The sequence below is a fragment of the Pleuronectes platessa genome, chromosome 22 (assembly GCF_947347685.1).
Source record: "Pleuronectes platessa chromosome 22, fPlePla1.1, whole genome shotgun sequence".
Lineage (NCBI taxonomy): Eukaryota > Metazoa > Chordata > Actinopteri > Pleuronectiformes > Pleuronectidae > Pleuronectes > Pleuronectes platessa.
The window spans coordinates 1,509,134-1,523,258 of NC_070647.1; the positions used below are offsets into that span (position 1 = coordinate 1,509,134).

A 14,125-nucleotide genomic window follows, 5' to 3' on the forward strand; every position below is an offset into this window, starting at 1 on the left:
ATCAGACTAAAAGGGACAGAGCTTTAAAACACGGGGGTACGCTGGCGCACGCTGGCTGCCGCTGGCTGCCGCTCCTCTTGACACTTTGCTACCGCTCTTGTGATTTATGTGACTTTTTAAAGCAATTTTTTCGGCGGACTTTGGATTAATAGAGCCTGCCTGCTCTACTGGAGTCCTTATTCTGTGATGACTACGGAGCTGGGGCTCGCCAGCCTGTGATCGTTGCCAGACGGCGCGGCTTGTTTTGTGTTCTGTTTTTTACATCGGTGCTGGCAATGATTTCATACACCGCCCCGCAGCTACGGCGTTGGCGCAGCTTCATGGCTCCGTCCGACAAAGGGTATAATGCCCTCTGTCAAGAGTGTGGGATTTTGAAAAACAGACCTCCCTACATCCATAGAGGCTCGCGCCGCGGCTTCAACGTGAAACCAGGAAACAAAACAAACCTCGGAGTCATCGTTGGAAACATCGCGAGACTACCCAATACTAGGCAAAATGGAAGACACGGAGTGGATCGCAGTGTATTACGGAGCTTTCAGGGATTTCCACCCCGAGCTCTGTCTCTTACCACCATGGAGCTGCTAAACGCACAATCCCTCACTAATAAATCTCTCCTCATATACAACCATATTCTGGACAAAGGGCTTGACTTCATGTGCCTAACTGAAACCTTGCATAAACCAGGGGACTACTCCGCGCTTAATGAAGCATGCCCCCCTGGCTATAACTACATGGAGAAGGCCCGCAGCTCTGGTCGTGGTGGTGGACTAGCCGTCATGCACCGGGTGAGCTAAAACTGTCTCCTCTACCAATGCCTGATCTTTCCTCTATGGAATGCCTGGCCTTCAAATGCAAATCTCCATACTCCATGACAGTGCTTCTCATATACCGTCCTCCAAAACCAAACCCATCTTTTCTACCTGAGATAAGTGATCTCCTTACCTCTCTCTGCACTATGTCAACTAACATTGTCATTGTTGGTGATTTAAATATCCATGTCGACAACCCCTCCTGTCAGTTTGCAGCAGATTTCCTGAGTGTGCTTGAGTGTCTTGGGCTGCAGCAGCATGTTGAGATTCCCACACACCAAGGGGCACACGCTGGATCTGGTTATCACTGACTCTGCTTCCATCAGTAACCTACAGGTCTATGATCTCGGTGTGTCCGACCACAAAGTGGTCTCAATGGCCTTAACTTTTATGCTGCCTACTATTAGACCTAGGCGTCAAATGTCTTTCCGGAACTGGAAAAGCATTGACTCGGCCACTATGACCATGGATCTCCAGCTCATCACCTGCCCAGCCTCTGCATCAATGGATGAATTAGTGGAACTCTACAATACATCCCTGAGAAGTGTTTTTGATCTTCATGCCCCTGTCAAGTCACGTGAGGTCAATTTCTCACGCTCCGCTCCCTGGTTCACAAATGAGCTAAGGAAAATAAAAACAGCTGGGCGTGCCCTGGAACGACGCTGCAGACACTCTGGGCTCACTGTCCATAAACTGGCCTATCGTGAGCATCAAAGGGCCTACTCCAACTCCCTTAAAGATGCTCGCTCACAGTTCTATTCCGGGTTAATCAATAAAAACCCTGGCAACTCCAAACAGCTTTTTTCCACCATAAGCCATCTCCTGAAACCACAACCACCCTCTTCAACTGAGGCTACAGAGGAGCAATGCAACAGCTTCATTGACTTTTTTAGATCAAAGGTCACCACCATTCGCTCTCTGATGTCCAGCTCTCCATCTCTGCTTCCCTCTGACACCAACACCTTATCTACGAGTGTGCAGTCTCCTCTACATCTCGCTGAGGTTCAGGAGAGCCATGTTGAGGCAATCCTCAAAAAAATGAAATCCTGTACCTGTACCCTGGACCCCATTCCCACTGCTCTGCTCAAGTTACATATCCCCACGCTCAGTCCACCAAGGTTGTTAACCTTTCCCTTCAGTCTGGCTGTGTCCCACCTACTCTCAAGGTTGCTGTCATCCGTCCCCTTCTCAAGAAACCCACCCTGGACCCGGAGGTTCTAGCTAATTACAGGCCTATCTCCAACCTTGCCTTCCTGTCCAAGGTGTTAGAGAAGGTAGTCGCTTCTTAACTTCAGGACCACCTCCAACATAACAACTTGTTTGAAAAGTTTCAGTCAGGATTTCGTTCAGCCCACAGCACTGAAACGGCTTTGCTCAGGGTTACGAATGACCTGCTGATGACAGCCGATGCAGGATCACCCTCACTCCTCATCCTCCTGGACCTGACTGCTGCATTTGACACAGTGGTTTCAGTCCTACCTCTCTGGCAGAACTGAATATGTCTCACTGGGAAGATGCAAGTCCAGACTGCTCCCTGTCTCCTGTGGTGTTCCGCAAGGGTCGGTCCTCGGCCCCATCCTCTTCATTATTTACATGCTCCCCCTCGGTCGTGTCATCAGCAAACATAGGATCCCCTTCCACTGTTATGCTGACGACACACAGTTTTACATCAAAACTGCCCCAAACCCCTCTGCAGCCATTTCATGTCTCACCGCCTGTCTTGGGGAGATAAAGACATGGATGAGCAGCAACTTTCTCCAGTTAAACAGTAGCAAAACTGAAGCCCTCCTTGTTGGCACTCCACACCAGGTTCAGTCATCCTCCATAACTCAGCTCACCTTCGACGGTCAGGTCATATCCCTCTCCTCCACAGTCACTAATCTGGGAGTTAGGTTTGATCCTCACCTGACCTTTAATGACCATATAAAACACCTGTGCAAAACCTCCTTTTATCATCTCAAAAACATATCCAAACTGCGCCCCACTTTAACCCTGTAAGATGCAGAGAAGCTCGTCCACGCATTCATCTCCTCTAGACTGGACTACTGCAATTCACTTTTCACTGGGATCACTGGCAAGAACATCCAAAAACTGCAATTACAAAGTCCTACTCCTCACCCATAAATGCATAAATGGACATGCACCTCCTTACCTACAAGAACTCATCACTCCCCAAACCTCCACCCGCACCCTCAGATCTACAAGTAGCTCGCTCCTTCAGGTTCCCAACACCAAGCTCCGCACCGTGGGCGACCGGGCCTTTTGCTCTGCAGCCCCCCGCCTATGGAACGGTCTCCCTGACCACCTGAGGGCAACACAGACCCTGGACTCTTTTAAGACTGGCCTAAAAACCTTTTTATTCAAGAAGGCGTTTTTACTTTGAGTTGAGTTTTTTTTTTATGACTTTGATTTTAACTATGTACTTGTGGCACTCTGAGATTCTCAGATGAAGATTGCCTTACAAATAAAATGTATTATTATTATTAAGTATTAGGGCCCGATTAACCCATACTTGCAAATCAATATCTTCTGGAAACACAGTTCTATCTGAGGTCTTTTGAATATATTTTTTACAATGCTTATGTGCATTTAGATTTTTATTGTTTTATATCTGGGGCCATTTTTCTTTATCTTAATACCTCACTTATGATGAATATTCCTGTATCCTCTGGAATCTCCGGTTTTAATAAGTGCTATTTAAATTATTATTTTCAATCACAGAGTAGTCAAAGTAAAAGCTTAATAAATGGCCTGAGTAGGCTACTCTGACTGACAGACTCACCTGTATTTGCCCCGACCGGTGAGCACCATCATGACCCGTTTCCAGTTGGTACAGGCCACCTTGGGGACATAGCAATAGATGAGCTCATGGTCCTCGTCCACCACAAGGTGTTTTAGGTCTCCAGGTGTCAGGACTCGCCGCTTACGGCTGGATGCACTGTAGATACGACAGGCATCCATAACCTGATCCCTCCTGGCCTGGTGGTGGACGGCTGCTCCTGACAACTCCATCTGGTCAGCGAGAAGCAAAGACAGGAGTAGGAGAGAGTAAGAGAGTGTATCACTTTAAAATTTAAATGAAAAGCATTTGAAAGGTAACCATCTGGATCTTGAGATCAGCACACTGCTTGTCCACATGTGTCCAGTGTAAAGCAGGAGCTAATGGCCGTTTAATCCATAGTGTACATTAGACAGCATTAATAAAATGATAACTTAAATAATGCTGAAAAATACATTCCATACCTCCTTCATGAGACGTGTGTAGAAGGTGAAGAAATTGGTTTAATGTAACAGACAAAATCCTGCACGTTACATTTATTGTAACTCGCCGTGCATTTTAGTATTAGAATGAAATAAATTTAATCTTAATCAGAACAGAATCAATTAACTTTTTCCTTCACGTATGAAAACTGTATCATGTATTTTAGTTTTTTGTTGAGATATGTAGCAACAATGATTATTTCTGTGACAATAAAGAACTCTAAAGTGAATGAAACTGAACCAAAATAGACGAGCAGACAGAAACAGTGTTGTTAAGTTCAGCCTCTCTATTTTATAATACTTACCCTTCACCGACTATCTTTTTCCCCTATCTGAGACTATATAGAGATTAGTACATGGGTATGGAGGAAAATAATGATACTGGAGGATATCACTGATATTGAGTGTTCAATATGCCCAAATTTACCCAGCAATCAATCATCTGAAGCATATTTCATATTCACAGTGAGACTTGTGCTGAAGTGGACCTTGGCAGGAAGGACGGGAGAGAGATGGGAAGGAATGACAAGAGTCTAAGGCGGAGAGCAGCCTGGAGGCTTTGCATTTGAAGGGCAGGAATGTTTTCTAATGTTATTTTTCCTCTGGGTCTGAGTTCCCCTCCAGGGTATAGTGCCACCGTTTCCTCGTGGAATCTAAATTGATTGTACTGTGGCCTGAAGCTTTACTGCTCCGTACTACTCAAAAGTGTGGCTTTTCAGTGCTGTACTGGTCGGGGCTGAGAGAAACATGAAATACTCAAATAACCAAGTGTGACATGCTAAAACAGTCTGACTAAAGAGGTTCTTATGTATTTCTCTTTCAATAGCCATGTCTCCACCTGCACAATCGATCAAGTGCATGGTTTGGAAATCAATCTTTTTCACCTTTTTATCTCATGACAACATACAAAGGCATTTCTGTGATATGGTACTCAATCTCTGAAGTAAATCAAGAAAAGCACCAAAACTAAGTAGGTGAGTATCATGAAGTAAACAAACACAGAATCTGAGATATTTCAGGATCATGTCTGTAAAAGTCATCTTTCACAGTCCGTTACTTTTTTCAATAGATGGTCATGTGTGGAAACAGGTCAGGTCAGCACCGTTCCATCTATATTAATTTGAAAGGTTTTTTCCATTTTGAATTCAAAATGTTAAAATGTTCTCAATGTTATTCAAGACAGATCCACCCTGATGAATTATTTTAAGATATTATAATAATGTTAATGTTATCAGCACATTTACGCATTACGATGAGAAGATCTCAGCCTGAGCCGTGACATCATTGTTTGGAGCATACTCATAGCCCTAAAAAAATGGTACTGTACTGTAAAGCAGTTTGAGTGGTCACCAAGCCTAGAAAAGTTTTCAATAAATACAGACCATTTACCATTTATTAGTTTTTCAATCTTGTTCCCAAAAGGAAATGTGTGTGCACATAAATATAATTATCCCTCTCCCACTTTGTTCCCTCCCTTTCGTCTTCCTTTGTGTGCTCTCCACTCCTCCCTTATTCATGCTAAGGTGTATCAGTGACGGCAGCTCTTTGTAAATGAAACCCTCTCCTTTTTATCGGCTCAGAGACATCAAGCTTCACACAGATGTCGCAGCAAGCATGATACCACATATTCATTTAAATGTGAGGTTAAGCGAGATTTTTCACTTGGCAACTGCATCCATTCTGGCTGGAAAACTTGTTCATCTAAACAGGAAAACAATTCAGAAGGGGAGGAGAGGGAAGGAAAATCCTCATGCATACATTTAGACTTAATTTCAGCATAAAAGTAATTATCAGTGTCGGATATGCAAATAGAGACATTACTACCGTCTCATTTCAAGAGTCTGGGAGGAGTTGGAGACAAAACCTTTGTTCACGATGATGCTTTTTTTCTTGTCACTGCACATTTGTTGGTACAATGTGTAAGAAACTTATGACAGGGGAACTTGGAGATTTTGCATCCATATTTCAAGACTTAATTTCCTCGCCACAGCTGTATTATTATCACTGTTATGAGCTTGAAATATGAAGTGAGAATCAGCGCAGCGCGGACCCTTCAGATACGAGCGCAGTAATAAATAGCTTCCTCCTGATCTGCTGATGGTTGCAACGGAAGAAGCTGGAAGGGGATTTAATGAGGAAGGATGGAACGAAGAGTGTAACTAAGTGAAGCTGAATTACTAACAGCACAGCGCCTCAAGTTTACCAAGTATAAGAATCCCTATTATTGGCTCCTTTTGTAAGAGTTTATTATTCTAATCTATAATTAGAGCACATTAATGTATACAGTTGTTGTTTTTTTTATCAAAATTACCACAAACTGACATGGGACATCTTCCCAGATAAGATGCTCTAGTTGTTTTAGTTTAGTCATCTGTCACAATAGACTTAACAATACCCAGTTAAGTTTTTGCTCTAGTAGTGCTATGCTTGTATAAGCAGGTAGCCATATTGAATCTTTTTTAGGACGATGTTGTTAGGGTGGAAGTCAGGTTCGGACCCCGAAGCAGACACAGACGGGGAAATAGTTGAATGAAGAACAAAGTTTATTAATGTGAACGCAGGAGCAGGTTGGATCGGCCGGGTGCTGGCTGGCTGGATGATCCGGGATGAAACCAAGAAGTGTTGTTGAGCGGAGAGTCACCAGGAGGTTCGTTGAGCAGTGAATAATCCGGCACTGAAGTGGTGGAAAGACCAGGCCTTTATGGGGTGGATGATGAGTAGCGATTGATTGCAGGTGTGTCTCGTCTGTAGCACCCAGGGCCAGCCACGCCCCCTGCCACAACCAACCTGCACAGGGAGAAGAAGGGAAAGAGAAGACAACACAAAACAACAACCGTACACACAATCCTCACAGTACCCCCCCCTCAAGGGACGCCACCTGGCGGCCGGCCCGGTCTATCCGGAAAACGGGTATAAAAGTCATGGAGAATAGAGGGATCCAGGATGAGTGAACGGGACACCCATTGTCGTTCCTCAGGCCCATATCCTTCCCAATCCACTAGGTATTGAAACCCCCTACCTCGCCGACGAACGTCCAAAACTCTGCTAACCGTGTATGCAGGGTGGTCGTCAATGTTCAGGGTGGGTGGAGGAGGCTCGGCAGGAGGACTTAGGGGACTGGAGGCCACTGGCTTGAGGAGAGAAACGTGGAACGTCGGATGAATCCTGAGAGCCACGGGAAGTTTAAGCCTTACTGAAACCGGATTTATGATCCGCTCGATCTCAAATGGACCAATAAATCGAGGGGTCAGCTTCCGGGACTCCGTGAGAAGCGGCAGATCCCGGGATGACAGCCAGACCCTCTGTCCCGGCTGGTAGTTCTGAGCCGGGATGCGGTGGCGGTCAGCCACTCGCTGGTTGCGAGCAGCTGTCCGGACGAGAGCTGCCCGAGCCTCGCGCCAAACCCGACGAACCCGAAGAAGGTGCTCCCGAACGGATGGCACTGCCACGTCAGTCTCCTGGGAAGGGAAAAGCGGAGGTTGGAACCCATTAGAAGCCAAGAAGGGAGACATACCTGTGGCGGAGCAGACCAGGGAGTTGTGAGCGTATTCAATCCAGGGGAGGTGTGTGGCCCAGGACGCCGGATGTTCTGCAGAAACACATCGCAGAGCCGCCCCTAAATCCTGATTTGCCCGTTCTGTCTGGCCGTTGGTCTGTGGATGGTAGCCGGAGGATAGGCTGGCCGTTGCCCCCAACGCCTGGCAGAACGCTTTCCACGTTCTAGCGGAGAACTGCGGCCCCCTGTCCGAAACGATGTCCACAGGAATGCCGTGAAGGCGGAAAACGTGCATGACCAACAGGTTGGCGGTCTCCAAGGCGGTAGGCAGCTTGGGAAGTGGGATGAAGTGAGCTGCCTTGGAGAAACGGTCAACCACGGTAAGTATGACCGTGTAGCCTTCAGAAGGTGGAAGACCAGTGATGAAGTCCACCGCCACATGCGACCAAGGGCGGTGAGGGATGAGTAAGGGGCGCAGTAATCCAACAGGAGCTCGATGAGATGCCTTGCTTCGGGCGCAGACAGAACAGGCAGCGACGAACTCTCTGGTATCGACGTCCATTGAAGGCCACCAGAACCGTTGCTGAATGAGGGCCAGGGTCCGCCGGGAACCAGGATGACAAGCAACCCGGGAGGAGTGTCCCCACTGCAGAACTGGAGACCTAACTGCAGTGGGAACAAACAGCTTGCCTGCAGGACAGCCTTGCGGAGACGGTTGATCCCTAAGAGCCCCCTGGACCACACCCTTGATCTCCCAGCCCGCTGCTCCGACCACACAGGAGGATGGCAAAATGGTGCCCGCCGCCGTGTCCTCCGCAGGGGGGGAAAACTGACGTGACAGCGCGTCCGGCTTGACGTTCTTAGATCCCGGTCTGTAGGTCAGAGTAAACTGAAAACGCCCCAGGAACAACGCCCACCGAGCCTGGCGAGAATTGAGCCTACAGGCAGAACGGAGGTAGGAAAGGTTTTTATGATCTGACCAGACAATGAATGGATGATAGGATCCCTCGAGCCAGTGCCTCCACTCCTGTAATGCCAGAACGACCGCCAACAGCTCCCGGTTCCCCACGTCATAGTTTCTCTCCACAGGAGAGAGCTGGCGGGAGAAAAAGGCACAGGGATGTTGTTTCTGGTCCGACAAGGAGCGTTGTGAGAGCACGGCCCCCACCCCAGAGTCCGAGGCATCCACCTCCACTATGAACTGTAAAGAGGGGTCAGGATGAATTAACACAGGAGCAGATGAAAACAAACATTTCAGTCTTGCAAAAGCACACTCCGCTGCCGGCGACCACACAAAAGGCACTTTAACTGACGTCAATTTGGTAAGAGATGTGGCAACCCGACTATAGTCCCGGATAAATCTGCGGTAAAAATTTGCAAACCCGAGAAACCGCTGGAGTTGCTTCCTTGATGTAGGAGTAGGCCATTCGGCCACTGCCTTAATCTTGGCAGGGTCGGGCTTGATCTGGCCCTTCTCCACCACAAAACCCAAAAAGCTAACAGAGGAAACATGAAACTCGCATTTCTCAGCTTTAACATAGAGTCTATTCTCCAGGAGTCTTTTTAAAACAAACTTAACATGCTGAATGTGCTCCTGGAGACTTCGGGAGAAAATCAAAATGTCATCAAGGTAGACAAACACAAAACAATTTAACATGTCCCTTAATACATCATTAATCAAAGTTTGGAACACCGCAGGGGCATTCGTGAGCCCAAACGGCATAACTAAATATTCAAAATGTCCAAGGGGAGTGTTAAACCCCGTCTTCCACTCGTCCCCCTCCCTAATTCTCACCAAATGGTAAGCGTTCCGGAGATCCAATTTTGTAAAAATAGTTGCCTCGTGCAAGGGTCCGAACGCGGAGTCGATGAGAGGGAGGGGGTACTTGTTCCTCACTGTAATGTTATTTAGACCCCTGAAGTCAATACATGGGCGAAGGGACTTGTCCTTTTTCTCCACAAAAAAAAATCCTGCCCCCAATGGCGAAGACGAAGGACGAATAAGTCCTGTGGCTAAAGAGTCTGTGATATATGACTCCATGGCCTCTCGCTCAGGTTTAGATAAGTTGTAAAGTTTGCTCGAAGGGTAAGGAGCGTCAGGGAGCAGATCAATCCCACAGTCGTATGGTCTGTGGGGTGGGAGAGACAGCGCCCGGTCTTTACTGAAAATCTCCTTGAGGTGATGATACACTGAGGGCACAGAGCTAACGTCCACAGGTTTGGGAAGAGAAGGCGAGGAAGACAATGTGGACGGAATGGCGGGATGTAAACAATGTGAATGACAAAATAAACTCCAATTAAGAATAGAAACAGAAGACCAGTCAATCTGAGGATTATGAAGTTTTAACCAAGGCAACCCTAAAACTACTGGGGAAGCCGGAGAAGGAATAAAAAAAAAAGAAATAGCTTCGTGATGATTACCAGATAACCTTAAACTAACGGGGACAGTGCGGTGGGTAACCTGAGCGAGAAGCCTGCCATCTAAAGCAAATACCCTCTTCGGGTGAGGAAGGGACTGACAGGGAATGTGCACCTGAGCAGCAAAACTAGAGTCCATAAAGTTATCATCCGCCCCCGAATCCACCAGGACGGACAGGGGACGGGAGGTCTGCTCCCACGAAACAGTACCTTTCACCATCAGCCGAGGAGAAGACGAACCGAGAGAGGACTGGCTCACCAACGCTCCTCCGGTGAATGGTGAGCCCCCCCTTTTGGCAGCGACGGGCAGTGCACCAGAAGATGTCCCTCCTGCCCGCAGTAACCACACAGTCCTTGAAGCCGGCGACGTTGACGCTCCCGCGGAGTAAGTTTCATCCTCCCCAGCTGCATGGGCTCCTCGGCGCCGCGAGGAGAAGCGGCCGCCCGAGGAGGAACAACGTTGATTAGTTGCTTGTTAAGCTCATTTAAAAAACCCTGGTGATGCTACTGCTCTGCACTCAAAGTAGGTAAACTAAATTTTTGCTAAAAGCAGCCAGCTACTTTACAAGCTAGTCATTGAAAATAATGTCACATTCCGAGGAGAGCTGCAGGCCCTGTCTTTCGTCTACTGTCACAGCAGGCAGCTTGGTTGACATGTTGAATCAGAAAATTATTCAATAGTGTAAGTCCTGAGCCCAGCTAGCTGAATGGCTCTAGGGAAACCATTGTCAGTCTGACTGTCAAATAGTAAGTCCACCATTTTGGTGGAGACTGAAAAATATCTCAATGACCATTGGGAGGATTGTCATGAAATATGAGGCATAATCTTTTGAAATTATAGCTCCAAAATGGAGACTAGAAATACTACTGGTATATATATGCAGAATGTGATGTTGGCTCTTGAGTTAGCATAAATATGGAAACACATTTCTGTAAATAATCTCTTTCCCAGAACTTGCGGATAATTGGAACCCTTTGTTTAAAGAAGCTGCATGAAACATATTTTCCTTTAAGATTTAACTAAACGTACCACCCTGCCTCTCCGAACCAGAGGTGTTACGGAAACATTGAATTCACAATCACAGAGGTCAAAATTGAGGGCAGACTGGCGGTGTCATGTTTGAAAGGCCAAAAACCTGTTTTGTGAGGCCACTGGGACCTTTCACTACCCAAATGTAATCAGTTAATCCGTGAGTCCAAATAAGAAAGATTCTCTGGATACGTTCTTAAGATAACATGTTCACCAGGAAAAAACGTCAAAATCGATTCAAAAATAATTCTTCAGCCAAACTTACATATTTGGACAAAAGTTGAAGACTGTCATTAAGGGATTCAAGAGAAATCGGGCTCACATAAATGCGAACTCGATAACTTGTAAAAAATAATGCCTTCATCATGGAGGCATAAAAACTTGTTCCTGTTACGATTTAAACACAGCGTGAGACAGTATTGCTGTTAAAATATTCCCTCTATTAGTTGAAATCGTGCAGCATGATACCGCCACCTGTTTAGATGCTGTTTCCTCATTATCAATCCATTGTCTCTGGAAGACTTACATGTGTCAAGAGCTCTAAGAGCTGCAATATAAATGAAAACACAATCAAGAAGAATAGATTGAAGTGCTGCAGCGGAATCTATACTCATTTCAGTTTTTTAAACATGGTCTCCTAAAACCTGATTTGTGTACAGCCCTCGTCTTCACCTTGTGCTTCGGCTTCTCTCTCATCATATGAGCTGTGAAGTCTAAGATCTAAACAAAGATGAATGGGATTCATCAAAGCATCTCACTTTCTCACACGCACACACACACACATGCACACACAGAGTGAGCACTGAATGCAGTCTCTCTCTGACCCTCTGCTTACAGACTGGTATTTATAGAATACGCACAAATAAAGCTGCCAGTGTACCATTGTAGCAAACACACTAACATGGACACATACACTCACGCACACACACCTTGCTTCACCTGAGTCTCTTGGAAAGGCAACGAGGCACAGCCTTCCATAAAATCTTGACAATACTCACAGTCTATGAGGTGGAATCATTCTTTCCACTGAGGCCAGCATCACATTAACTTTCCATAATGTAATTTATGAGAAGTGGGAGCAGCAGAGCTAGAACAGGCCTTCCAGCATCTACCCTTCTGCTCCCCTGCGACATGGAAAAGACCAGAGGAAATGTTTCTTTATATGTACTTATCCCTGCAGTGATCTATCGATTGAGGGGCCAGGAGATAAATATATTATGTTTTACTAACTTATAAAATGTGAGTAACTCTCATTCTTAATTAAGCTCCATATGAACATACACAGATCCAACAGATCCGCTTAGATTTGAGTCAGAAGCCAGGTTTTCACAACCAAAACATTTAGAAAAGCAGGGAAGTGAAACTACTAATTTGATATTTTTTGGAAGTTACATAAGACACTGCGGGGGAGTAGTGAACGGCCACTGTGTGTATGCCAGCAACCAAGGCACTCAAATTCAGCAACGGAGCTGACGAGGCCTGATCAAATTCCATCCTTCCTTTGCACTACCCACTCAACCTTAGACCTATTTGCCTAACATTAACCATACCATACCATCGTTATCACCATCACATTCCATATTTGACACAAACCATGACTTTACTCTTTATTATTCCAGCGTTGCCATGTATAGATCAGAGGAAGAAGTACTCTAATTTTAGTAACCCTTTCACTGTGGTTTTTAAGTTTGAATCAAAAGTGGATAAATAAAATATCATACATTTTCTAAACATGGTTTTGATTGTTATCGTAGGACAGGAAGATGCCCGGCTGCATACATTCCTGGCCTTTAGTTGAGTACATAAATAACTTTTATACCAGAAACTACGGTAGTTATACCAGAAACCTAACGAAGAACCGCAGAAGTGAACAACAGACAACCATGACTCACGGTACAATCGTGGTGTGGCCCAGGCTCAAAACACTATACACAACAAGACCCCGAGATACTTAAACTCCTTCACTTGGGCAGCAACTCCCCCCTGTTCCGGGGAGAGCAATCAACCATTTTCAAGGAGGAAACATGACCTTGGACTTAAAGGTGCTGACTCTGATCCCTACCCCTTCCGACTCAGCTGCAAACGGCCCCAGTGCACACAGCAGGGCACAGCCTGATGAAGCCAAATGAACCACATCATCTGCAAAAAGCAATCTGCCACCTTAAAATCCTGTCCATGAAATCACGAGCAGAATTGGTCACAAAGCCCAATCGTGGCAGATTCTCACACCCACTAGGAACGTGTTCAACTTTATATAGTAGTTTTTCATAATTTACACCATAAATTAGTTTCAATTTAACGTTATTGCTGTGTGGTGATGCAGTTGCAAGAAGTCCCAACTTTCTAAATGAACCCTGTCAATGACATCTGATATTATAATGTAATACCACCTTCTGAATGGATGACTTTTCAGGCCCAGCCACCACATGCCATATCATCCCATGAACCACATCAATATCAAAATAGAGAAAATATTTTTTTAGCCACATCAGGATAATGACACCTTTGTAAGTTTGTCTCTCCCTGACCCAAAGTCATTGGTCACTACACTAACCAGAGGTCAGAGACATGCTTACTTGTAAACAGTCCAATGCTTACCTAATACGTTTGATAAATGCTGGGAACAGCACAGAGGCAGAAGATACTGCCTCACTAATGCAGTTTTACAATGTATATCAATCAGATATTTACTGTTGGTAAACCGTATGTATACCGTGTGTGTGTGTGTGTGTGTGTGTGTGTGTGTGTGTGTGTGTGTGTGTGCGTGTTTGTGTCAGTAAATCTCATAGAGAAGAGTGGGCGTATAATTATAGCACCACAGACAGGATAATAACAGACTGCTCTGACTTTCCCTCAGAGGCCCTAAAGTTTCCCTCAACGCCTCATGGGTACTTTGCCCTTTTTGTGTGTGCATGGTGTGTTTCAGCCTCAGGGAGCACAAACCACAGAGGGAGAGTAGATGAGAGGATGAGAAGAAAAAAATGTAAAAGAACATTCTTACTTATCATAAAGTCTGCTACTTTTCTTTAGTAAGTGATATTACATTTTTTAAACTGATAGATGATGTTATTTAACTCTTAAACTTTTAGTTTTGTAAATTCACATATTTAA

At 45.6% G+C, this 14,125-nt stretch overlaps 1 protein-coding gene across 2 annotated transcripts in view; it reads right to left on the reverse strand.

Moving 5' to 3' along the window:
* chst11 (carbohydrate (chondroitin 4) sulfotransferase 11) overlaps positions 1-14,125 on the reverse strand; it is an 87,381-nt gene that overhangs the window by 7,711 nt on the left and 65,545 nt on the right. For both annotated transcript variants that reach the window (XM_053415376.1, XM_053415375.1), the window contains exon 3: positions 3,592-3,821. In XM_053415376.1, the coding sequence (XP_053271351.1) occupies positions 3,592-3,821 (230 nt within the window). The remainder of the gene's footprint in view (positions 1-3,591; positions 3,822-14,125) is intronic.